This window comes from Balaenoptera physalus (genome assembly GCF_965194825.1).
Source record: "Balaenoptera physalus genome assembly, chromosome: 10".
In the NCBI taxonomy this organism is placed as follows: Eukaryota; Metazoa; Chordata; class Mammalia; order Artiodactyla; family Balaenopteridae; genus Balaenoptera; species Balaenoptera physalus.
In genome coordinates, this window is record NC_138889.1 from 6,431,779 (window position 1) to 6,458,175 (window position 26,397).

Genomic DNA, 26,397 nt, shown 5'->3' on the forward strand with positions numbered 1-26,397 from the left:
TTCTCACACAAAGGTTATCATCTAAGGTCAGCACAAATGACACTAAAGTTTTTTTAAAGGTGATTTTGTAGAGATTTGTTAAAGTAAACAAGGATATTGTGATTTCAGGGCAAAATGTGTCATTGACTTGGAAAGGTAGATTTAAAAGCCAGCCTATGCATATACCCTGAGAAAACCATAATTCAAAAAGAGTCATGTACCACAATGTTCATTGCAGCTCTATTTACACTAGCCAGGACATGGAAGCAACCTAGCTGTCCATCGACAGACGAATGGATAAAGAAGATGTGGCACATATATACCATGGAATATTACTCAGCCATGAAAAGAAACGAAATTGAGTTATCTGTAGTGAGGTGGATGGACCTAGAGTCTGTCCTACAGAGTGAAGTCAGTCAGAAAGAGAAAAACAAATACTGTATGCTAACACATATATATGGAATCTAAAAACAATGATTCTGATGAACCTAGGGGCAGGACAGGAATTAAAAAAAAAAAAAAAAGCCAGCCTACGTTAATTCTTTTTGCCCATATTGTAATCCAATTAAACAAGTTTAATAACCTGTCGGAAAAAGCGATGCCATGCGAATTTGTATTTATTTTATTTTAGGCACTGAAATAAATTTTATTACAAGTATACACATTGCAGGTATAATATTAAGTTATCCTAGACAGGGCATCTGGAAATTGTATGAGATTTAGAAAAAAACCAAGAACAACTCTTAAGTGTGTATTTTCAACTGAAGACCCCAGCCCTGGCTGAATACCCTGGATATTTTTAAGGCCTTTTGAATGGTTTCCACTGGTTTCACAACAAAGAACCCATTTATCCCCATCCCCAGCAGCCATACCTGAAAAACGTTATCAGCACGTGGGATCCTTTTCACTCCCATATTTCAGAGTTGCTTGGGTAATAGCAGAAAGTGATATGGGAGAACTGCTATGTCATTGTTCTAGCACTTCCGCTCATAACTTCTCTCTGGACCTCAGTTTCTCCATCACTGGAACCGGTTAGGCAAACTTTCAGAACCATAGAACATGCAGAAAAGTCCTCTGACTTGTTCACCGACGTCCTTTTTAATTAAAAAAAAAAATAAGCAAATAAAATTGATGAGTACAAGCTCAAGTTCAATGAGCCAGCTCCTACAGACAACCTCCATCCAACTTTAGGCTGGGCTGTAATAACAGTCAGAGAATTTCTACACTGTCTACAGAATATAACCTTGGGACATTGGCATATGAGAGAAGCTAGCAAACCTCACACTGTCAATCCCAATCTAAGATTTCGCGGAGGACTGAGTACAGTTTCATTGACTTTCCCAGACAAGAACTTTAACGTCCCAGGCACCTGAGTCTTCTCAGTTCTGTTGGAGCCTCATTGTCTGGAGCTCAACCAGTGGTGCTTAATCTGATCATTCAAGTCCTCCTGCCCGGCGCCCTGGTCTCTGGGTTAGTTGGCCTGGACCACCAAGAAGAGAAACTGTCCTAGGCATGGGAAGTTTGAGGGTGAAAGGAAAACCAAAAGGACAGTGGGTTTTTAATCTGGGGGTGATTTTTTTAAACATCTTTATTGGAGTATAATTGCTTTACAATCTGGGGCTGATTTTGCCCCCAGGGGATATTTGGTGATATTTTTGGTTGTCAAAACTTGACGGGCGGGGGAGCTACTGGCATCCAGAGGGTAGAGGTCAGGGATGCAGTTAAACATCCTGCACTGCACAGTACAGCTCCCCATGGCAAAGAATGGTCCAGCCGCAAATGTCAGTAGTGCCGAGGTTGAGAAGCCCTGCCCTAGAATAGACGCAAGATCAGGTTTGAGGGTGGGGTGGTACTGTGTGTATTTACTCGTAATTATTGCGTTAGAAAGGGACATCTTAAAAAGAAAACAAAAAGTGAGACTATATCCATGTTATGAGGGGTTCTGCTAAGCAGGCTGCTTTAGTTGTCCAAGAAACAATCTTCTAAACTAGGACACGAATATTTTCTAGGCTCTGAAGTCTGCTAAATCTCAGATTCCTTATTTGTGTGTTAGAGGTAGCATTAGTGTGATTTGATCATTTGCTGTACCAGGGGAAGCCTTAAAATAATCACAGCGACAGTTGTAAAATTCATCCCATACTTCGGGTACTGGCCATTGTACACAGAACTCACAGTATCTGCCTCGGGACCCCTTTGTCAAAAGCAGGACACAAGTTCTCTCCCTCGTAAGGTCAGCCTCTTGGGAGACCTTTATGAAAGAAGTGATATCACAGCTGGGGTGGTAGGGAAATGACACTTCTGGAAGTTGTCTGGCCATTGTGTTGGAGGGGGTGACGTTTTCAGGTGCTTAATAGGGGTTGTGTGTCAGGGACCCTTTCATCCAAGGGGAGGAAGCGTTCCTTCCTGTTATGCTGGCTCAGCGAGCCCGCCGTGCCCCCTGGAAGTCCCTCGAAGCCCTGGTCCTCTCCTGTGTCATCCTCCCCTTCATGCCGCTGAGTCCGCAGAGCTGGGGGAGGGCAGGCATGGGAGGATGGGCTGCCCCTAATTTTGACCAAACACGTCCTTGTCCTTGGCTACCTCACCAGCAAGGAGGATGCGGAGGAGGTCCTTGAGGATCGACGGCCCCTGAGCCATGTGAGCTTAGGAAGCACCTTGAACTGTTCAGAGGGAAGGAATAGACGACTGCCCACTCACCTGCTCTCAGCGCTCAGGCCTTTGGGAATACAGCGATATGCCGGGCAAGTAACTGTCCAGAGGGCCAGACCACATGGAAGGCTCCGAGCCTTCCATCCTGGGCCAGGCAGCTGTGGGACACAGCCTGGCCAAGTACCATGGAAGGCACTTAGGCTTTGGAGTCAGAAAGACCTGAGTTAAATTCTGGTCTGTTACTCCGCAGCCGTGTGACCTTGGGCAGATTACTTTCTCTGAGCCTCAATGTCCTCATCTGCGAAATAAGCACAGAGTATAACTTACCACGTCAGGTCATTGTGATACCAGCCACAAATATGACCTCAGTTAATTCCCTTTCCCTGTGTTTAGCATCTCTTCTCTATTTTTCTCTGATTATATGATCGTGTGAGATGGACACATAGAGGGAGGAGTGGAGATGATGCCACTGATTGTCCATACAAGGGTGTTTCTAGAACAAGATGGGGCTATGGGGGTCAAGATGGAGACATTCTTGTTGAGAAACCTCCTTGCTTCATCACTACCCTGCACTAGAAATAGCTCCCCTGCCACCAGATCAAAGTTCTCTTGTAATGGGCTGGTGGTTTACAACCCCATTGTGTAAACAGACCTGGTTCTCTTATCTTGAGTAATTGCAGTTTAATTGGGCTTCCTTGGGAAGCAATTCCCTTCTTAGCCAGTGCTGTTCGCACTCTTCACCTCCACCCCACATGCCTTAGGATGTGTTCACAGGGGTGTCTGTGCAGTCCCTGCACTTCTTGGGAGTTTGCGAAGGGCTGGTGCTTGTTTCTATGAAGCTTAGCACACATGCCTTTTCCTTCTCTCTGGGAATCCTGGAGAGCAGTGGATAAGGTATTCCAGATTAGAGAAATGAGAATACAGAAAAAGAAATTTAGAATGTAAATGGAAACTGGAAAAGAAAATTTTTTCTTGTCGCTTGGGGTGGTGATGGTTTTACCTCTGGAGAGGTTGCTGGAACATTATGTTTAAGAAATGATCTGTAACCATAACTCTTAGTGGTAGTCAGAAAAAGTGAAGGAAAAAAGAGAGATGTTGTGTATTTTTCCATCATCTTAGAAAGTGGGGATTTTCTAAGATACTGGGTTCAGTTAGCACAAACTGGAGAATTTTAGAGCCAGACTATAACCTAGAGGCCATCTCCCAATATTAGGAAATTCAGGTCCTGAGAGGTTAAATTAAGTTGCCCGAGCTTAGAAGTATGATCTGGAGTATGGTCCAGATCTCCCGGCTCCTGGCTTAGGATACTCCTTACCATCAAATGCAGCTTGATCATTCTTAAGAAATGTGGGGATGGATAAGAATTTATGACAATTCATGGATTCATACGCTTTATTCATGCTGAGTTGAATTTAGGACAAAAACCCCCCAGAACTCCATTTTGTAGAGCGCTGAGCAAATCGGAATTCCTGCCCAGTTTTTCCACCATGGGAGGTTCTCCCAGTGTCCTATCAGAGGCTCTGAGTCAGCTTCACTCTCCGTCTCCACGCTTGGGATGGATGCCTGAGGCTGGGACCCCATGGGGTCACTGGGAGTCTGAAGGCTTCCCGCTAAGCGAGTGGAAGCTGGTGTGTGACACGCATCTCACCCCATATCTCTCAGCGAGAGAATGTCAAGTCCAGGCGCCCAGGACTGGGGCAGGTCCCACCGAGAAGTGTCTTGAGTGGAGGGGACTGTGGTCTCAGGCTGGCGTGAGAAGCTGCAGCATCGGCCACTGCCCCCCTCCCCCGCCTTGGGTGCAGCCCCAGGCCTGGGGGCGTCTCAGGGTGGCCTCAGCTGTGGTCCACGTGGCCCGTGGGGAGGCCAAGCACAGCTTTTCATGGAGAGCAGAATCTGCTATTCCCACCTCTGCTCTCTCTGTGCTTCAGATTCTTTTCTGTCTCAGAAACCTACACCGGTCCGGCCTGCCCTTTCGCCAGGGCCCAAGCCCATCACTCTTATTGTTTTAAAAAGAATTTCCTGGCCTTGAGTCTAAAATTAAATCGCCCTTTGAGGGTTTCCTATTTTGTCTGTTCCTGCCTCTCCTGTGGCTGCACCACCCTCGCCCCCTCCCCCTTGGTGGGAGAGCTGAGGGGTGTTTCCGTGTCGCCTCTTTCCTTTTTCTTGAGGTTGCAGGATGCATGTGCCCCCCTGGAGCAGAGGTGCCCCAGATGCAGTTTGCCCCAGACTCCTCCCCCCCCAGCGATGCCAAAAGCGCTTCTCCGTGAATGTAAAGAGGTGCTGGCTGGTCTAGCCCCTTCTGAGGATGAGGAAGCCCAGACTCGATGACAGGTCTGCAGAGTCGGTCCGGCCAACCTGGAAGAGCAACTGCCTGCAACGAGGTGAAAGGATTTAAGACGAGAAACTCCCCATTTACTGCACAGACTTGCACCTAGCATGCGAGAGCCCCCGGATAGTTCAGCAGCTAGGCAGGCACTTCCTAACTTCACTTTCTCTACTGAAAAATGGGAAAGGTGGTGGCAGAACGGCAAGGGAGCACATTTCAGGGAAGAATGAAGGCAAACAACATGGAGGCGTTAATACCTTTCAAGGGGACATTGTATGTCATGAATCTAAATGATGACCACGTCTGGTTCTCTAGGCTTTTTTTTTCCACCCTGGGGTGGTTTTTTTTTTTTTTATCAAATGAAGGTTGTCAGTTACAAGGTCAGGAGAAAGAATGTGGACGGGTCAGCAAAAAGGAGACTTGCAGTTGGAAAGGAACTTGGTGATCATCGGGGCCAACGTCCTCAGGAAGCAAAGGTTTAAGGAGGTTAAGAGACGGGCTGGAGGCTACGCGGCTCCTTAGGGGCAGAGCAGGACTCAAACGCAGGCTTCCTGATTTCCAGTCTCCTGTCTTCCTACTGGAGTGTGTGAACATGTGTGCCAGGCCTAGAATGATACAGTTATCCCCGTGGATGGCACAGCCCTGTGCTCACCCAGCCAGGGTTAACGCAGCTTTGCGTCTGGGCACGTATATTTTTGTAAGCACAGCAGCATGTAGAAATATTTATGTGTCTTACATGTTTATGGCCCGGTACTAAGGCTAAACCCTAAAATTCTGAAGTCGGTTAAAGAAAAGACAGATGTGCTCCCACAGAGTTTGTGCTCTGAGTAACACATACACGAGAAGGGTCAGGAAGGGTTTGAGGGGCAAATACCTGGACATTGAAGGCTGTTTGGCTCAAGACAGAAACGAACGCTTACAGAAACGCTGCCGCCATTAGTTTGCGATTTAGTGTTGAAAAACGACTCCCCTGTTCCCTCTTTTCCAATTGGGGGGGATCTTCGGAGGGGGCAGAGGGGAGGAAGGCTCTGAGCAGAAGCAATGCTGCGAGGTTTGGCAGGGCTGGGAGGTGGGTGAAGAGCGGCCACAGGGAGGGAGCCGCGTGGGTGGGGAGGGGAGACGGAGGTCCCCGCTGGAAGCATCGGAGAGGGGAACCGGCGGGACAGGGGAACAAGGGGGACGTAATACCGTAGATGAAGCCCTGACTGCAGCAGCGGGGACAGTGGTCGGCTGTGGTGGTGACGTCACAGCTGGCTCACCTTGGAGCAGAGACAAGTGTGTGTCCCTCGTCCTAGTAGTTTCCAGACTTCAGGGCTTTATGCTGTTTCTTTCCAGGATCGGAAAGGCAAAGCATTTAGGCTGCAGGCTCGAGTCCTCTGACGCCTCTAAGAGGACAAGGACAGCAGTGCTGCCCCCTGGAGATGGGGGGGGGGGCTCATCACAGCGTGTGACACAGCAGGGCAGGAGTGCGTGCTCTCCTGAGACACCCAGGGGACCCAGGCCCTCCGGGGCTGCGTGGATACCACCCTCTCCTTAGCAGCCGCTTGCTAACCCACACGGTTCTGAAGCTCTGCCCTTGGTGTCTCCCACACTGAACACTTGTGTTTTTCCTCCTGTGTCTTTAACTGGCCCTTCTTTGTTGTTTCTCCCTCACTTTTCCTCCCAACGACAGGCAACTTTATAGATCCATTTTTTCAAAAGTGAAATATAATTGACTTAATATTATATTAATTTCAAGTGAACATAGTGGTTCAATATTTTTATACATTACAAAAAGGTCACCACGATGAGTCTAGTAACTGTCTGTCCCCATACAAACTTATTACAATATTACTGACTATATTCCCTAAGCTGTACACTGTGGTCTCATGACTTATTTATCTGATAACTGCTCTGAATCCCCTTCACTTATTTCACTCATCCCTCCACCCCACCTCCTCACCAGTTTGTTTTCTGCATCTGTGAGTCTGTTTGTGTTTTGTTATTGTTCATTTGTTTTGTTTTTCGGATTCCACATGTAAGTGGAATCATACAGTATTTGTCTTTCTCTGTGTGACTTATTTCACTCAGCATAATACCCTCTAGGCCCATTCATGTTGTTGCAAATGGCAAGATTCTATTCTTTTTCTTGGCCGAGTAATATTCCTCTGTGTGTGTGTGTGTGTGTGTGTGTGTGTGTGTGTGTGTGTGTGTGTGTGTATCTCATCTTTATCCATTCATCCATCAGTGAGCAGTTCGGTTGCTTCTATATCTTGGTAATTGTAAATAATGCTGCAGTAAACATTGGGGTGCACATATCTTTTCAAATTAGTGTTTTTGTTTTCTTTGGATAAATACCCAGGAATGCAATTGCTGGATGGTGTGGTAGAGCCGTTTCTGATCCTTTCTCTTTTCTTTTTAACTGCCATTTTCCCTGACTCTATACTTTAACTAGATCCTTTACGCTCCTCCATCTAACTGTATCCTTTCTTGTCTTCTCCTGTCATGCTGCCACCTTAGGGACCTCTCCACCAAATTGCTCTGCCATCTCTCCATCTGAACACAGCCAAAAGTGAAATATTCTTCCAACCTCCTTACTTATGTACTTAAACTCACCATTTCCACTATTATAAAAGCAAGCAATCTAAGCACGATCTTGGATCCCCCCTTGCCTTCATCTCCTATGAGTCATAAGATCATGTTGACTCTTCCTTTGAAATGTATCTTACACTTCTTGTTTCCTCTTCACCTCTACATTCATGACCTTAATCCGACTCTTCCTAACTGGCCTACAGCTCAGTACCAGAACTGAGGGGAAGCATTCAAATGGGGGCAAAGCCAAAGGGCGGCCCCCAAACACAGTACTCAAGCTACGTAAATCTTAATGCAATAATTTTGACAATCAAAATGAATGCAAAAATTTTTAAAAGAACTAAAAAATTTAAATACAGTGAGGAGGACTTCCCTGGTGGCACAGTGGTTAAGAATCCGCCTGCCAATGCCGGGGACACGGGTTCAATTCCTGGTCCGGGAGGATCCCACATGCTCTGGAGCAACTAAGCCCATGCGCCACAACTACTGAGCCTGCGCTCTAGAACCCGCGAGCCACAACTACTAAGCCCGTGTGCCACAACTACTGAAGCCCGCGTGCCTAGAGCCCGTGCTCCGCAACAAGAGAAGCCAACGCAGTGAGAAGACTGTGCACCACCGCGAAGAGTAGCCCCTGCTCACTGCAGCTAGAGAAAGCCCGTGCGCAGCAATGAAGACCCAACGCAGCCAAAAATAAATTAATTAAAAAAATAAATTAATATAAGTAAATAAATAAATACAGTTAGGATCAGTAGTACTGATTTTTCCATTTGTGCCCCAGGCTCTGACATGGCTCTGCAGGGCACCACGGCTGCCTTGTCAGCCCCCTCACCGGCTCCTTCTCAGTCCATCCTACTTAGCACTATCAAGTGGGTCCTTCTAGGACATCTTGAGTCACCATGTCACTCTTACTAGCTTTAATACAACCTCTAATGCCTTTCTCCCGCAGCCGAATTCTGGTCTGGTGTTTCTGGCCCTCAACACTGTCCCTCCAGCTCTCATTCTTGCTAATTGCTCTCCGTTGCAGGCGTTCTCATTGCCAAGAGCACACTTTCCCCTCATGCTTGCCACTACCAAACAGCAGTCTTTATCTGTCTATAGCCCCAAGCCGAGTCTTTCTGATCCTTTCTTACGTCGCCATCTACGTTCCTTGGCACCTTTAGGTGTGTCATCTTCTTTTGCTCTGTAGACCTTCACCAAATGTTCTAGGCTAAATCTGACCTGACCTTTCGGTTATTACCTTAATCTGCTTCCTCTAGGAAGTCTTACCTGCTGTCACTCTCCTCCCCCTACACATCGGTACTTAACCCTGTCACATCTCCTTGCTGTAATTTCCTGTTTACTGGTCTGCGCACTGCTGAGGGTAAAGTTCGTATTTTGCTCATACTGTATTCTTAGCATCTAACATAATAGTTGGCACAGACTAGTTGTGTGATACAGATTTGTTCACAAGTGGCCATTATCATAATCCATCTAGTACTTATCATGGGACGGCAGCCTCCCTGCTTGAGCAATCCGAGCCACACAAGGTTCCCGTTGCACAGATACAGGAAAAGACAATCTGAAATCAGGTAGACCTCGACTAGAATTCTATCCCCATTATTTTACTAGCTGTGTGGTCTTTGGAAATTTACTTGCCCTCTGAAATCCTCAATTTGTTCTTCTGTGAAATGAAGATAAGAATACCAATCTTGCACAGCTGTGGTGAGGATTAAACGTGACCGTCTCTCCATCATGCTTAGATCACTGATGGGCACGGGGTGGTGTGCGACGTACGTTAGTTCCTTTCAATAATCCCCTGTGGGATGAATGAGTGCGGACCCATCAGATGGGTTTCCTAAACTGTGATGGGGGCTGGGAGGGTTGCTTACATCTCCTGAACTCACCCCCATTCACCAGCAGCCAGGAAAGGAAGATGTTGACTTGAACTTGTTTTGGGTGGTGCCCTTTTCAAGCATGGAGGTGGGGGCTTTGCTTCCCAGATTTCTCACTTGTTAATAAGCAGCTTCTTTCTCCTCAACTGAGAAGGTTTCATAATGAATTGGAACCGGCTCTGTGGTTCTCTTGAGTAAAAATGTCATTTTCATACTCTGTGAAATAGGTATTCAGTCAGTTTGTGAAATGTCTAATAAACAGGCAGGTGTCTAGGTGACAAGGGTCATGCTGCTCCCAGGAGCATCTGTGAGCAAAGAGGTTCGTGGTTCATGCTAGGCTTGGTGCATTATCTCCTTCTCATTCTTAAAAATAGGTTCCCCTGGCACCACTGAGGACAGCTAAGGAGGAAATGTGTCTTAAAAATAGACTTCCCTGTATAAAATAATAAGTGAACCCTCCCTGACAACGAAGAGCCTGCTGTGGGAGCAGGAGAGACTCCACGAAAAATGCCAATCACAAAACTCAAGGAGATGCTATACATGGTCGTCGGTCAAAGCTGTGGGCTGACTCGCTGTATAGCCACGTGGTCATTGCCCGGGTCTGGAACCTCATTGCTTTATCCCTAACCCACCAATTACTCCCACCCTCTATCTCCCCTCTACAGCACGCTCAGATCATTTTCCTTCAACACCTCTTTGCGAATCATGTCTCACCTTCAGTGGCCTTTCCTTAGCAGAGAAAGCCTCAACTTTTTCACCTGAATTCAAGTTCTCCTCTTGTTCCCACCATCCTAGCAGGGCCTGCACCAAACCACCCACCACCTGTCTACAAGGATCCTACTGGTACCACCTACTGCCTTCTTAGAAGGACCTTGTGGTTTAGGCATACCGTGCACACACTGCCCCCAAAGAAGACGGGGCCAGGTCCCTGAAGAGTGCTCCTTTGTGCCATTTACATACAGAATTTCCTCGCCCGAGGCCCTATTCCTACAACTCTGATACTTGACATTGAATTTTGAGAAAGACTCTATAGAAATATGAAAAAAGGGGGATAGACATTGAGAGCACACAGCTCATCTAGGAAATGTGCTTGAAATTGATTCTGTTGCAAAGGATTGTTGGGGATCCACAAAGGAAATCTTAACGTAGTTGCTTCAGGAGCTTACAATATTAAAATACAATGTCAGCAATATGGTTTTATGCCAGAATTAAGGAAACGTTTTCTGACCGAAGCTCAGCTGAGCGTTCTTTGTGATGATTTCCCTAAATCTCGGTCCCAAACGCAAATGGCAGGACTGCCATTGCTCTGTTTGTATTCTTGTGGCTCTCACCGGGGCCTCCTGGTAGCGGAAGCCAAGGACATTAGCCTTTGATAGACAACAACTCAGTGTGACTCCGTTCAGCCCCCAGGGTCTTATTCCATTCTCAGCACCTTTAACCCACCTGGAAGAGGAACAGCCCCGAAGTAAACTTCATCCAGCCCTAGTCTGAATGACTTTATGAATATTATGAAAAATATCACGTAAATTAATGTGGACAAAACCTCCTTTTACATTTTGGTCTTGATTGCCATTTTTCTCTGTGCCAGTATACCCTCTTATGTTATTTTTACTGAGCTTAAGCAAATGGATGATTGCAAAATGGGGAAGAGAGTGTAGACAGTGAATGATTGAATCTAATGTAATGGGGCTGCCGCTCAAGGAGAGAGAGGATGTAAGAGGTGCTCCAGTTAGAGGCTCTGACTGCGGGTTAGCAAGCTACTCTTCAGGGATGAGAATTCCACCTGAGGGGTTACATTTATTAATTAGCACCTTAACGTTGATAGTTTTAATCACATCAGATTCTAGCAAAGTTCCGTTTTCTTAACTGGGGTTTTTATGGAGGTGGAGGGGCCAAACAGAAGAGAGAAAGAATAAAAAAGAAGAAAAGAAAGTTGAGGGTGGGCCAGCGTAGACTAGACTCCTATTCTTAGGAAATCTTCTTTCCATGAATTTGCTCCTTCTTTTGTGTCTTAATTGTTAACCTTCTTGCCTAATCCCAGGAATGTTAAGGGTCTCATATTAATACCTACTTTATATTAGGCTCCATGTACACTCCTTATTACATGCATTTCATATAGTAATACATAATTTTATGACATGCATTTCATATTTTGTTTTGCTTTATGTATTATTTTCTTACACATATTATTTCATTCAATCCTCCTACCTTATGGGGTAGGTATTATTATTCCCATCTTATAATTGAGTAAACTGAGGTTTAGATAAAGGAACAGGCCCAGGCCCCCATCAGTAAGTGATGGAGCCAGGATTTGAATCCATGTATATGTGGCTTCAAAGAATAGGGTCTTAAACACTTCAAATCATGGTCTCCCACATAGTATATTTGTCCTCCTTAGAGAGTACTGGGTGGAGAGTATATTTTGTGGATTCTATAAAACTGCTAAGAGAGTTGCACAAGTACCCAAATGTTGGGAAAAACTGAGAATTCCAGTCTACCAATCAATATCGTTAAAACCTATGCACATTGATTAAATGAAAAAAGAGTGATTTGTATCATTTAGGTCCATTTTTTGTTTTTCCTTTGGCATTTGTCACCTATTGGTTCTATGATAATGGAATGTCTTGTAAGAATATCCTTTCATGATGTTTTTATAGAGTAAGGTTACTTAAAAAAAAAAAAAAAAAAAGCCAGGATTGTGTAAAGATGACCAAGATTCTGCCTTGCTATTAACCATGGGTCCTTATTTGAAAATTTAAAAAGTTCTTCAAATGCTTGGGGAAACGGATGAAAATAAATGTATACATAGTCTAAGTCAGAAACCCTTCCCATTCCCTGTGTCTTTTTTTTTTTTTTTGGATGGGGGGTGGTGCTCAGTAGTTGGTTCTATTCTGTGATCATCTGTGGGTGATTCCTACTTATGGGTGATATGAAGTTGCTGTTCCATTAGGGAATCTTAATATATTTCCTTTTTTTCCCTGGTCACAGAGGCAGGGACCTCTCAGCTCTTACGAAGATCCTCGAATGGCCTGTGGTTTCCAGTCTGCTTATCACCCGCCAAGAGCTTGCTACCCCTTCTGGGATGAGATGGCCACTCAGGAAGTGCCCACTGGTCTTGAACACTGCGGCTCAGGTAGGAACATAAACAGAGGCTGAGACTGAGGATGGAGTTGAAGGACAATGGCAATTGGATGAGGGCTGCATCCTGCATCCTCTGCCGTCACAGCTGCCCTGGCTCACGTGGGTACCGGATGCTATTGTTCTATGGAAAGTCCCAGGACTTTTCAGTCCCTTTGAGTGACTTTATTCTTCAGTGACAGGAAGACTAAACTCTAGGAATGGGCCCACGCGAGGCTGCTTTAGGTCTTCATTTTGTGAATAGTTCTCTCCACTGTGCCTGTCCCGAGCCTTACCCACTTCAGCCTGGCTATTGACAAGGGACCTAGAAGGTTTGCAGTCATGAAGTGTGACAGATATACAGAGGGTGTGTGAGCTAGTCAGCCTTCTTACAGGACGTACTTTCTTCCATTCGTCTTCTCTTTCCGTCATCCTCTCCCGCTCTGCCCAGGCCCGCCTGCATCTGTCTTCTTCCCCCTCGTCCCCTTTCTCTCTCTTCAACCCTTCCTCACAGAAGCTCCTCTCGGAATTGCCTTCACTCCTGACCTGCTGGTCATGGTGCTGCCCTCTGGTGAACAGAAGCCGCTCTCCCAAGGACTGGAGAAGTTCAGAGTCCTTACTCCCATTCTATTTTGCCAGAGTCACTGTGTTTCTCACAAATTCCATTAGCCCTTGCTTACCTGCCAGCTTTTTTTTTTTTTTGGTTTATTTTTAATACAAAATGTAAAACATAAATTTAGGGCTTCTGAAATGACTGATTCTGACATTAAGTTCAATGTTTCATGAGATCAGGGTATGATAATATATCCAAATACCAAAAAGCCAGTGTTTTCTCCCAGGATGAATTCTTAGCATAAGAAATTTCATAACTCTTACAGATTGAAAACATGTAATTCTGATGAAGTACATAGGGGAAAAGCCACTGGAAACTAACTTAAATGCAATCTTTTTTGTTCAGTATCTCTTTACCCTATAAAACTATATGGTAAGCTTCTTTTATAATAGTGGAGAAATAAAGAAAATGTTTGCTCTGTTGTCCATGCTGTATATTTCACTGAAAATAGACAGACACAGAGTGAAATGCTGTAGTGCTTGGTGGAGGTTGAGAAGGATGGGAGTCTGCTTCTCCGGGGCAGAATGAAATCGACTACTGTGTTCCATATTGTCTTGACTCAATAGCCCTTGATCTTGGAGGTATTCTTTGGTACTATCTTGGATCTCAGACAGGATAACATTTATGCTGCCACTTTCTGCCTGGCATCTCAGTTCCCCCAAGCATAAATACAAAGGTCTCGGCTATCTGCCCATTTCATGAGGCGGCAGAGAGGATTTTGTAGCTGTTCACAGGTTAGACTTAAGGACTTAAAATTTTAACAGATGAAAAAGCTGATCCTTTAAAATTCTAAGCAAAATATAGATTTTGTTTGTATAAGCATGAATCCTATTCATGCCACTAGGCTTTTTTTTTTAATCAATAATTATCTTCTTTTCTTTTATTTATTTTTTAACATCTTTATTGGAGTGCAATTGCTTTACAATTGTGTGTTAGTTTCTGCTTTATAACAAAGTGAATCAACTATACATATACATATATCCCCATATCCCCTCCCTCTTGCGTCTCCCTCCCACCCTCCCTATCCCACCCCTCTAGGTGGTCACAAAGCACCGAGCTCATCTCCCTGTGCTATGCGGCTGCTTCCCACTAGCTATCTATTTTACATTTGGTAGTGTATATATGTCCATGCCACTCTCTCACTTCATCCCAGCTTACCCTTCCCCCTCGCCGTGTCCTCAAGTCCATTCTCTACGTCTGAGTCTTTATTCCTGTCCTGCCCCTTGGTTCTTCGGAACCAATTTTTTTTTTTTTTTAGATTCCAAATATATGTGTTAGCATATGGTATTTATTTTTCTCTTTCTGACTTACTTCACTCTGTAGGACAGACTCTAGGTCCATCCACCTCACTACAGATAACTCAATTTCATTTCTTTTTATGGCTGAGCAATATTCCATTGTATATATGTGCCACATCTTCTTTATCCATTCATCTGTCGATGGACACCTAGGTTGCTTCCATGTCCTGACTGTTGTAAATAGAGCTGCAATGAACGTTGTGGTACATGACTCTTTTCGAATTATGGTTTTCTCAGGGTATATGCCCAGTAGCGGGATTGCTGGGTCGTATGGTAGTTCTATTTTTAGTTTTTTAAGGAACCTCCATACTGTTCTCCATAGTGGCTGTATCAATTTACATTCCCACCAACAGTGCAAGAGGGTTCCCTTTTCTCCACACCCTCTCCAGCATTTGTTGTTTGTAGATTTTTTGATGATGGCCATTCTGACTGGTGTGAGGTGATACCTCATTGTAGTTTTGGTTTGCATTACTCTAATGATTAGTGATGTTGAGCATTCTTTCATGTGTTTGTTGGCAATCTGTATATCTTCTTTGGAGAAGTGTCTATTTAGGTCCTTTGTCCATTTTTGGATTGGGTTGTTTGTTTTTTTGATATTGAGCTCATGCCACTAGGCTTTGAAGTCTTGTATCTCCCAGTGCAACAGAGATTAGAGCTCCCTTGCCTTAACGCTTTCAGCTCTGGATGGTGCTTCTATAGCTACCAGCTTACATCTTACTACATCTTATTAATACATGTCATTAGTAGCTGAGGTCATCTCCACACTCACCCATAGCCTCAGGATCAGAATGTCTCATTTTCATAGCAAAAAGTCTTGGCTCCTCTCTTTTATAGCTAAGAAGTATTGATACATAAATACCCAAGTGAAGATGATTTTTCATTCTCCACCTTGTCAAGGTTCTCAGAGGTAAAAGAGTTTTTATTTCAGGGCCAATGAGACACAGTGTCTGTAAAGAATTTTAAGAACCTCAGGAGGAAGCTGCTTTAAAATGCAAGGACTGATAGTAGTGTAATAGAGTCTACTTTCCACAGTTTACTTGTTCAAGAAGGAGGAAGCCGGGGTCACCCAGACTGATGGTCCTTGGGTAGGATGGCAAGACGAGGGCACATAATAACCAGTCCTAAAATGACCTGGGTTGCCACCAACTGCAGCTTAGAAATGCTAGCAAGCTTCCATGTGGGAGTGGTGCTTTGGTGGCAAACCTGTTGTCTGTAGTTCTTTCTGTCCTAGGCTTCTTCTGATGGAAATATCTCGCAAGAACCTTTAGCTTTCCCAGCCCCTCCTTTGCCTTTTGAGCTGTCCAGACGAAGGGGTTGCAATGATTATTTCTGGGCTGTAGTCCAGCCCTCCTCAGTGATGGGTGTCCTTTGGAAGGAGATCTTGGGGTTACAGAGAAGGAAGATGAAGACATAGACCAATCGATGATTTCTCCAGCTGCAGCGCATTTCCTTGGAGATGTGTTGAGTAAGAAGAAAAGAGAGAGAAAAAATACTCTCCAGTTTTGTCATCTTCTTTTATCCTATTTATAACTTCAGTTTCCTTCCTGTCCTCCTGGCCACCCCCAGCCCTGCTTCCATCTCACGTTTGTGCTCTCAGAAGGGATGAAGGCACTTCTTTTGTAAGGACTACACATCTGTCAGTGCCTGGAATGCCCGGCAGGAGGGGCCATCGAGGATTAGGGTCCTTCCTCTGAATGTTGTTCCTGTTCCCGAAGGGACTGAGGCTGAGAGGGGGGAGGGGAGTGGAGGGAGGGAGGGGGGAGAGAGAATAAAGCTGAGAGAGAACGTGAGTGGGGGAGAGGTTACCAGGCGAGTGGGACAGAATACTCAGTAATCGAGACTAGTCGATAATCGGTTGGCCAGAATAGCTGGTTCTGAGGAAGCAAGAAATGGCGTGTGGAAATGGACAGAAAAGAAACAGTGGGCATTAGTAGAGAGATGGAGGATACAAGGAAGATAGACTGAAAGATGAATGGGAAGGGGAAAGAAGGGGAGGGGAAGACAACATGAAAGAGAAAAAGAGATGAATCTGAGGACATTAACTCCACAGCTAAAAAAGGAAGCCGCATTTGCATGCAATTGCCTGTGCAGCTGTACATTTCTTCATGGCAATCTTGTAGTCATCATTTTCTTTCATTTCTACCTCCTCCGGCTCGCCTCTTCCCCCTCCCCCGGATCAGCCTGGAGCCATTAGCGAGAGCCAATGGGGACGGAGAGTGGGGTTCTGCATGAATGAATGGGCTCTTTCTGTCTAAGCCTCTCCTCATCCCTCTGTCGGGGAGACTCGTGAATCAATGGAGCCCCTTACACGAGACACGGCTGAAATGTCTGTTGCTGGGTACAGTCTGACTAGAGTGGAGTCCACTGGCCCTGCCTCCCCTCTGTTCCCTTCCTCTGTTTTGTCCCCCAACCTCAGCCCTTTCTCTCAATCATCATAGCAAGAAGCGTTGTATTAAAATGTCAGTCTCTTGTTCCTCATCTCCAGGAGCTCACCAGAATCTCACTACCATTAACTGTCATGACTAGTTCTTATCCACGGCCCCACGGAAGGGATGGTGTAGATGGCAAACTATTTTCAGACAGAGGCAGTGAGCTCAGAGTGGTGCCCAGACCCAGCTGGAGTCACGCAATGCCTGCTTTCCACAGGGAACCAGAAGAGCGACATCAGAGACCCAACTGAGCACCTGGCCACACGACCGCGGTCCATCCCGTGCACTGACAGCCGTCTGTATTTGACTTTGACCTCATAGCCAGGATGACCGTGAATGACAGTAGTGTGTATCAGAAACTATGACACACTTTCAGAGTGATAGACTATCAAAGTAGTTTTCATTTCAGGGATGGATCTGTCTTGAAACAGCTAAACTTACGGAGGTGCTCTTTGACCAAAGTTCACTTGTGCAAAATAGTTGCTTAGAATTGGAAAGCAGTCTGCCGCTTCAGAACACAGTAAACCCAGCTTACCCTTGTGGGACTGAACCTATGGTCTCATTACCGTGGTCCTTGATTTGAGAAGCAAGACAGTACTTTTTTTTCTTCTTGTGTCATGCAGTTTGGAATGTTTTTGTCATGGGTCACAGTAATAATCTCATCTACCCACATTCATACTTCTCATTCTTCATGAGAGAGGAAGTATACACAGTCTAAGGTGAAGACTCCAGCCTCTGGAACCAGATCGATTGGGCTTGCCCGTCAGCCCTTCCTAACTGTGTTACCTTCGACAACTTACTTTATCCCGGTACTTCAGTCTCCTCCTCTAAACCAGTGTTTCCAAGTGTGTTAGAGTCACCGGAGGGCTTGTTAAAATGCAGGTTGTGGGGTTCTATCCCCACGGTTTCTGATTCACTGAGTCTAGGGTAAGGCTCAAAATTTGCATTTCTCACGAAGTTCTCAGATGGTGCTATAGCTGCTGCTGGTCTGAAGACCACACGCTGAGAACCACTAAGTTAATGTATGTCAAGCGTAAAGCAGTGCCGTCACTAAGCAAGCACAATATGAACGTTTGCCACTGTAACTCATTGTCCCAAAGTGCCTGAGAGTCCAAAAATGGCTGGGTACCATTGAATCAGAAAGTGACCCCTTGATGGGATGAACACTTTGGGTGGCCAGTGCCAGGCACTGGAAACTGAGAAGATAGAGAGAGAAAGGGGAAGATTCATGCCTTGTCTCTCAGCAACTTTTATTCAGGTGTGTATGTGAGGCTACATTTACGTGATGAGGAGAAATGGTTCCTAGATGAAATATCACACTTATTTATGAGATAAAGTTTGGGGTGACTTTGGCTCTCACTACAGTATTTAAAATTTCTAAAAGAAATTTACTAGCAAAGTTGTAGAACAAAAGAGTGTCTTTCCCAAGTAAACTTTGGAAGTTCAAGTGGGAGATGTATTGAGAGTCCGAGTTCATGGTCTCTCCCAGGCCAGACGGCCAGGCGGCTGGGACAGATCAAACCTGGGCCAGTGTTTGGAAAGGGCTATCGACAACCAGGTGGGAAGTTTCAGCAGGAAAAACAGACGCCTCTAATTTGGCTTTTAAGCGTTGAGAACATTGAGGGAATGCCAGAGAGGCTTGTTAAATGGAGATTCACCTTGCTCTGAAATGTTTATTCTCCTAGCAGCCTTGTTCTTTCAGCTGACCATCTCAGACTGCCCTGTGGTTTAAAAAAAAACGGTTTTTTAAACTCCGTCTGCTGCACATTATCTGTTCTTTCCTCAATCAGGGTATGTTTTCCTTTTCTAAAGGACCTGTTCCAGGTTCTCTGTTCTTCAAAACAGTTCTCATCCTGTGTGTGTGTGTGTGTGTGTGTGTGTGTGTGTGTGCACATGCCTTTGTCTGGGATGTTGTAATGGGGACCGTTCCTCTCGGGAAAAATTTTGACCTTCTCAGAATCAGACTTGGTAGTTGTGTTTAGAAGGGGGAAACTGTAGCCCTGTCTTAGGTTTCAGCCTTTCACGGGAGGCTCCCGTTGGGGCCGAGCTGCCCTGACAAGCAGCCTCCAGGGAACAGCGCCAATGGAAGCTTAATGCATGAAACCCTCTCCTGACCTGCATCCCACCTCCGAGAGGACCAAAGACTGCAAGGAAGAGAGGCTGGGGGAAGAGCCTCGGCTCTGCCTCGCCCTAGAAGTGCATTACGAAGAGCGTCCGTGTACAAAAACTAGCCTACGCCCTTGCTCTGTCATTTTGTTCTTCTGATCATGAGATTTCTACAAATGCCTGAACCTCTTCTCCATAAGTGAAGGATGTTTCTCTGGCTATGGATTGAATTTGCTCCTATTTGCCAATGTTACACTGTCGCATCCATCCTATTCCACGTCTCCACCACCACCTCGGTAGCTTTCCAGCCTACACTATTTCATATTCAGATTACAGTCACTTTCAGTATAAGTTTCTGAGTATAAGCTGAAAGATATTGGGTCCTAGCAAAGGGTTAGGGGGCGTGGTGGAAAGAGCAAGGACTCACCTGGGATCTCGTCCCCTCACCTTTAACAGGTGGGATCCTTACACTTATTTCAAGACGTTCTTGTGCTATTAAATGGGGTGCTATACTTCAAAGGGCCTTATAGCAGGTGATCAGTAGATGGTACCTTTTCCTTTCACCATGATCTGAGTGTGAATTTAAGTGACCCAAGAAACCTGGTGTCCCACCCTTATCTCATGAGTCTTGCCCACGCTCACCCTGCCCCAGACTAATTTTCTGGCACCTGCCAGTTTTACCTTCCCTTGTGTCCCATTTTACCAGTGAAAGGAGAAGGGAGCCTGGTGAGGGCCAGAAAGAGAAGCTGGGGGTTAGAGACCTGTGTCTCTCTGGAGTGATTCCAGCAGCACAGAGTAGGAAGGATCGTAAAGACCTTCACAAATGTAAATCACCTCTGTAGCTCCGCGGGAGGCAAGGTGACCTAGTGGGAGAGGCCGGGGCCGCGGTTACTCAGTTACAAGGAGGATGCGAGCTCTCAGTTGGCAGTCCTCCGGTGCCGCTTCTCAAAAATCCTAGGAAGTAACAGCATTGCACTCGAAGTCCCAGGGGGCTGGGGAGAAAAAAGTTCTCTTAACTTTTTTCAAACCACAAATATTTGGTCCGAGTTGGGAAAAGGTCCCCGGGGCACGGAGTTCTTATTTGATTCAAGCGGTCTGACCCCGCTTAGGAACTCGGCGGGGGTAGCGGGGGCTGGGGACCCTGGTGGAAGCCGCCTGGCGTCAGTCTTCCCTCTGCCGCCCTCGGTGAATGAAGCGCTGGGTGGGTGAGCGAGCGGGGGCTGCAGTCCGGCGGGGGGAGGAATGCGCAGAGGCAGCCTGTTGTTCTCAGCGTCTGGCCGCCGACTCTTCCTCTCTCCAGATGTTCGCTGTGTTTATAGCTGCTGAAGCAGGAGACCCAGCTCCCTCATTAATAAGTTTCTTTCCTGCGCTGCGGCCAGGGGTCTCAGCCCCAGCCTGCAGCTGGGAGAGGCGCGGTGGAGGAGGGACGAGGGGAGGCGCCCCTCCCACCCCCACCCCCACCCCCACCCCCAACGCCCCACCCCCCCCACCCCCCCCACCCCCCCACCGCCTCCGCGCGCCTCACCCCCTCCCCGCCTTCCTCCTCTGCAATCCTCCCAAAATACACGAGCACACAAAAAGAAAAACACCAGCAGATTTTTTATTTCAGAGAGTAAACACTTGGGCCGTGGGGGTCTGGAGGTTATGGGAAAAGAGGAAACCATCGGGCTAATCAGGCCGGCACACACTTCCCCTGCTGAAATAAAACAGAAATCATTGCTCCGCAGGCCGGCGGTTTAACCCCGGCGCTGCCAGCGAGGCGGGCGCAGGCAGGGCCCGCCCGGAGGGAGGCAGGGCGTCCGGGAGGACGGGCTGCCAGATCTCGGTCCAGGCGGGGAGGAGAGCCGCGAGGAGCGCACGGCCTTTCCATTCCGTCGGGGGTAGCGCATCTGCCCCGAGCCGAGCTTGAGAAAGAGACGGTTGGAACAGAAGAGATTCTGGGCGTAGATTCAGTTTTGCAAGAGGCTGGAGGGAGCTCCAGATGGGTTGGGGAGATCGATGAGGTGGCTCAGGGAGACAAGCTCTGCCCGGCGCGCACGTGCGCACGGATACTGCTGGGAAACGAGCACGGGAGTTGCTGAGACTCGTCTGGACCGAGGTTTTCGCCCGGCCACCTCCCCGCTCAGCGACCCTGGCCACACCACTGACCCCTTCTGAGTCTCAGCGTCCTCATGTGTGATACAATAGTGCCTGCCTCACAGAATTACGGTGAGGGACAGGAAACCGTCTGAACGTGGAAACGGCAAGCACCAAAGCATGGCTCTCAATTCATGATGTCGTAGATTACTTTCAACTGATCAGGTTCCTCCCTCCGCCCGCCCCCCTTTCCTTCCTTCTTCCTTCCTTCCTTCCTTCCGTCCCCTATTCAGTGCCTTCAGCTTCCATCTTCACTCACTCGCCCCCTTGCTGCCTGTCTGGAGATCGTAAATATCGCATGGGCCAGAGGTCATAAGTCAAACATGGTTCCTAATTGCACTCTGAGAGAAATTACCTTCCCACTGATGTATAGGGCAACCTTTGGCTCTCTCTGAGGCTGCCAGTGTGAGAGGCCCATCAGCTTTGGTTCTGACCCTGCCCCCATACCATGGTATAGTCAGCTGACCGTTCCCCAGCCCCCCACCCCCCTTCACTGTGAGGATGAGGAATGGGGACACTTCCTCCACTGGGTTCCTGCCCAGCCCAGTTTGATTCACTCAGCACCTCCACAGAAACGTTCGACCCTTTTGGACTTCCTTGCTATTTAAGAAAACAGACCTTCGGAACCTCTGTTCATCCTTGCAGGGGGCATTAAAAAAACAAAAAACAGGGGACTTCCCTGGCGGCCCAGTGGTTAAGACTTCACCTTCCAATGCAGGGGGTGCAGGTTCGATTCCTGGTTGGGGAGCTAAGATCCCACATGCCTCCAGGCCAAAAAACCAAAAACATTAAACAGAAGCAATATTGTAACAAATTCAATAAAAACTTTAAAAATGGTCCACATCAAAAAAATCTTTAAAAAAAGCAAAAAACAGAGCTACCAATTCCTGAAGTTGTTTTTACCAGTCTTTTCCATACCTCCTCAGACTTGCTGGGGTGGACCTTAAGAAACAGACCCCAGTGATTTCAATATCCACAGAACCAGGGTTCTAGTTGCCTTTGCAGTTGTCACTTGATTTCTTACCTGCTTCAGACATGTTTTTTATCAACGCTGACAACTTTCTGCTGAGTCTCAGGCCTGCAGATTCTCATAGAGAGCAGGGGTGCTTGATGCAGATGAGTTTCAGAAATGTGGGATTCCCTCTGAAACTGTGTGCAAGGATGTTGCTAAGGGTCTGTAGCTTTCCTCTGATTCTCAAGTGGTCTGAGATTCCCAGGAGGTTAAGAACTACCAAGGGAAAGGTACCTTTGTACCCCCCGGCAGCACTTAGCATGTTGTACTTAGCGAGTATGCCAAGCATATTTTGTTGAACTGGGTTGAATTCACTTGTAAAGCTTCCTTCCTCTCAATCCCTTCTCACCACTCTGGTCAGTCCCAAGAGATTGTCTTTAAATCTGGAAACTGTTTCCATCCCATTGTCTCGGAGGCACTGGGCACGGACGCCTTGTCTGAAGTCCGGCCACTTCTCTCCTGTTTCCTTTTCAACATCTCCCTTTATCTCAGGCTCCTCAGAATGATCTCTCCAAACGCCCATGAAGGGTAGGGACCTGTGGTCTCTGCTGGGAGGTGGAGGCGGGATGGGGCAGAGCCCTTGGGCCACTTCGGAGCAGCACAGGCGCATCACACTGTGATCTGCTTCTCACGGACTAGCCAGTGAATGAGAGATTTTCCCAGCATCGCTGTCTCATGCAGTGGGGAAAAATGAGCGGTAGGGACAGTGCCTCTGAAGTGGGGATGGAAATCCAGAGCCAACACCCCTCCCACAATGGGGGCAGAAGCCACCGCGACATGCAGTGGCTTGTCGCAGTGAGAGATCCTTCACTCACCCAGCCACTGCCTCTGATGCTGGCCATCCTTTGGAGTCTTAGCTCTAATTTCCATTCTTTCCCTTCTCTTGGAACCATTGGCTGTTATATCCGCTGCCACAAACTAACTTAGACAAGTGGAGACCATTTTCAGAGTCTCAAATCGAGCACGAGGCATTACCCCACACTGGTCAGCTATTTGGAGCTGCCCAGTGATAGCTCAGCGTTTCCTCCTTTGGTCAGCAAAGAGGGACATTCTTAATCGAGCAGGGCCTACGGCCTGCATCCCGCTGATAGGCTGAATATTGGGTTTTACAATGAAAGTGGCTGAAACGTCTGTAGCCTGTTCCTGGTCTGTTGAGTAAAGGTTGGAAATTACAGAAAAGTTGTCGTGTTTCCTTCAACCAGATCCAAAATATTCAGGCATTTCATCAGTACTTTGTGCTTTGAGAAATTTGAGTTTAAAGTTCCTAAACAACAAAACCAGCCTACCATGGTGCAAAGTTTGGTTGACGTTTAGTGGTAGTTTTGTTTTGTTTTGTTTTGTTTTCAGCATGGTTCAGATCCCTCAGAATTTTCAGTGAGATATCTGTGCTTATCTCTCTTCCTTGTTGCTTATCTACCAATCAATTAAAAAATTTAAAATGTAGAGTAAAAATAGTTCCTATCCCATTCTTCTTCAATTTAAAATAATCTTATTGTAGGAAGTCCAGGAGAAGGTCTGCCTTTTTCAAGAACAACTTGAGAGGTAGAATAATCGCCATTCATGAAATACTTTCTCTAGGCTAAGGATCACCCACGTGTGGTCTCTTTGACTCTTACAATATTCCTAAGAGGGCGATATTATTCCCATTTTACAGATGAGATGAATGAGGCTCAGTTACTTCCCCCAATAAGTCTAACTATAATTCTGGGAGGTGGCGAGAGGGTCAGTCAAACTGGGATCTTCCTTCAAAGCCCGTGCTCTTAAGCATTGTACAAACTTTGCTGCCCAAACATTTTTTTTTTTTTAAAGTCTGCATCGTTGCCTAGTGGCTGACGTCCACCCTATAGGATAATATGCGCTTTCCTAATTTCCCCACAAACTAGAGACCCTTAAAAACCTTGCAGAGGTGAAATAGAGGAAATCAGCCTCTGTGGTCTACTTTTTGAACCTCCTCTCTGGTTTCTTTTGGTTCCACATTGGTTCCTTAAGGGCATGAAGGAGGAAGGTCATCTGCAGAGCTGCCCTGGAGAACGGTTTCCTTTGCTGGCATCCACTTTGGGTCTGTCACCGAAGCATGGCACTCACTCCCTTTGCCCCTTGCCCCCTCCTCCATCAGCCAGCTTTGTGAGCAGACAGAGTCGCTGAGCCCAACTCAACCCTGAGAAGTTTCTGAAAGGTTATACCCTTGAAGCTCTCCACAGTGCAGGCAGCACGTGCTGAAGTTTACACAGACTCCCCGGACCTCTGAATAGAGAGACTAATTGTGGGGAAGCTGCCTTTCAGCACACAGGATGGGCTCTTCTCTGTGGGTTTTACTATCAAAAGGCTTTCAAATGTGCAGTGGAGCCATTGTTGAATATTTCACAATGAATTAAATACCATTTCTCTCCTCACAGCTGTTCCGTGTGAGTGAGTGGAGTGCTTTTTTTTTTTCCTGGCAGAAGACGTCTGCTGTATAAACCTAAGCACTGGGGTAATGAGATTATTTGTGTGTGAATTCTTTAGGAAAAGCATTTCTTTATTTTAAACTCAATGTGATGCAGGGCTGCTGCTCAGGAGATGGCAGGGAGAGCCTCGGAGAAGAATGCGATGGAAATGTCTGAGCAGAGCTGGGAACGGCAGGGGTGAGGGGCTCAGGGACCGGACCTCCAGCCTCTGTACATTCATTCACATTTCCCCAGGGCCGCCTGCATCTCCCAGACCTACTCGCTGGGCTATGGAGGCGGGAAATTCCATATATTTTTTTAGTAACAATTAATCACTTTTCCATCTGCCCTTTCAAGATTCCTTCCTGATCTCACAAGTATTTAATGGCATTGAAGGAACCCTTGTTTTGCTCTCTACCTATTTTTATATCAAGGAGCATTTAAAAACTTTAAAGTGTAAAAGACACAAAGAAAACCGCTTTCTTGTAACAGTTGAGGGCGGTTTCCACAATTAGGACATATTTGACCTTACTGTTGCTAGAACATTAAGTGCTTCACGGAGTATCCACTCATCTTCCCTTGCTTGAATTACTTTTCCTCTTCAAATTTTTCATTGCCTTCCGTAGACATTAACTTCAGGTAATCAGTGAATTGGAACTAAGTATAAAATTGATTAAGATTAAATACTAGCGTAGCCTTAACTCTTCTTAAAGTATCATGGGGGAGTTACCAGCGATTCTTTAGATCCATTGAAATCCAAGAAAAAGACAGGGGGAAAAAATGGGAAGAAGAGGGATTTAGATTAGCCACGGTGAAATTTAACTCTGAAATCTATTGTTAAAGGACTTTGCAAATTGCCTCTCCCTTCAAATATCCTTCAGGATATTTCAGAAGTAGTTTAAGTAATTTTTGATTATCCTTCTGCTTCTATCACATAAGACAAAAATTTTGAACCTTTTGAGAGAAGTTCAAGGGAATGTTTCAGGATGCTATCAAGTGGGTAGGAGTAGGCCAGATAGGAAAAGAAGAGGACAGAGCGTTTGAAATGTAATTCTGAATTTCTCCCATTTTGGTCCCTTACTCCCTCTGCTTCCCAAATTTCCCAAAGTCTATGGCAGGGTGGGCAGGTGGGAATGAATCATTCTTCCCCCCCTCTAATGGATGTGAAAGATCTGCTGGAAAGGGAAGAGCGAATCCATGCTGTTTCCGTTGCTTTAAAACACCTAACCTTTTCCCTCTTCCTGGCTGTGTACCTGTACTTTGCCATGTGCCTATATACCAGGCTTTGTTTATTTTGTTGTAATAATCACTATAAAAATAATACATCTCTTTAAAGAAAATGTGTAAATTAAAGACTAGTCGGGAGGGAAGGGGGAGGCAGTTTAGTTCCATCACTAATGGTTAACACATTGAAGTCTCTTCCGTGGATATTTTCTCTGTGACCAGTTCACCTGGATATCACACAGGTATCTCAGTTACCACTGGGCTTATCTCTTACTCCTCTGCCTCTGTAGGAAGCCTGTCTTTACCCTCTACCCCAGGGTCACGTCCTCTACCAATCACCAGGCTGGAAAACGGGGAGTTATTATTCCACTCCCTGCTTTGTGCCTTAAGCCTTGTGTTGGTCAAGGCTCTTTTTGTCTGCAAGTGGCAGAAACCTGGCTCAACTGGCTTTATTTTATTTTATTTTTTAACTTTTTATTTTCTATTGGAGTAGAGTTGATTAACAATGTTGTGTTAGTTTCAGGTGTACAGCAAAGTGATTCAGTTATACATATACATGTAGCTATTCTTTTTCAAATTCTTTTCCCATTTAGGTTGCTACATAATACTGAGCAGAGTTCCCTGTGTAATGCAGTAGGTCCCT

The 26,397-nt window shown here is 46.1% G+C and overlaps 1 protein-coding gene across 3 annotated transcripts in view; it reads left to right on the forward strand.

Annotated features, from left to right (window-relative positions):
* ETS1 (ETS proto-oncogene 1, transcription factor) overlaps positions 1-26,397 on the forward strand; it is a 127,827-nt gene that overhangs the window by 14,879 nt on the left and 86,551 nt on the right. For all 3 annotated transcript variants that reach the window (XM_082476276.1, XM_082476280.1, XM_082476277.1), the window contains exon 3: positions 12,382-12,526. In XM_082476276.1, the coding sequence (XP_082332402.1) occupies positions 12,382-12,526 (145 nt within the window). The remainder of the gene's footprint in view (positions 1-12,381; positions 12,527-26,397) is intronic.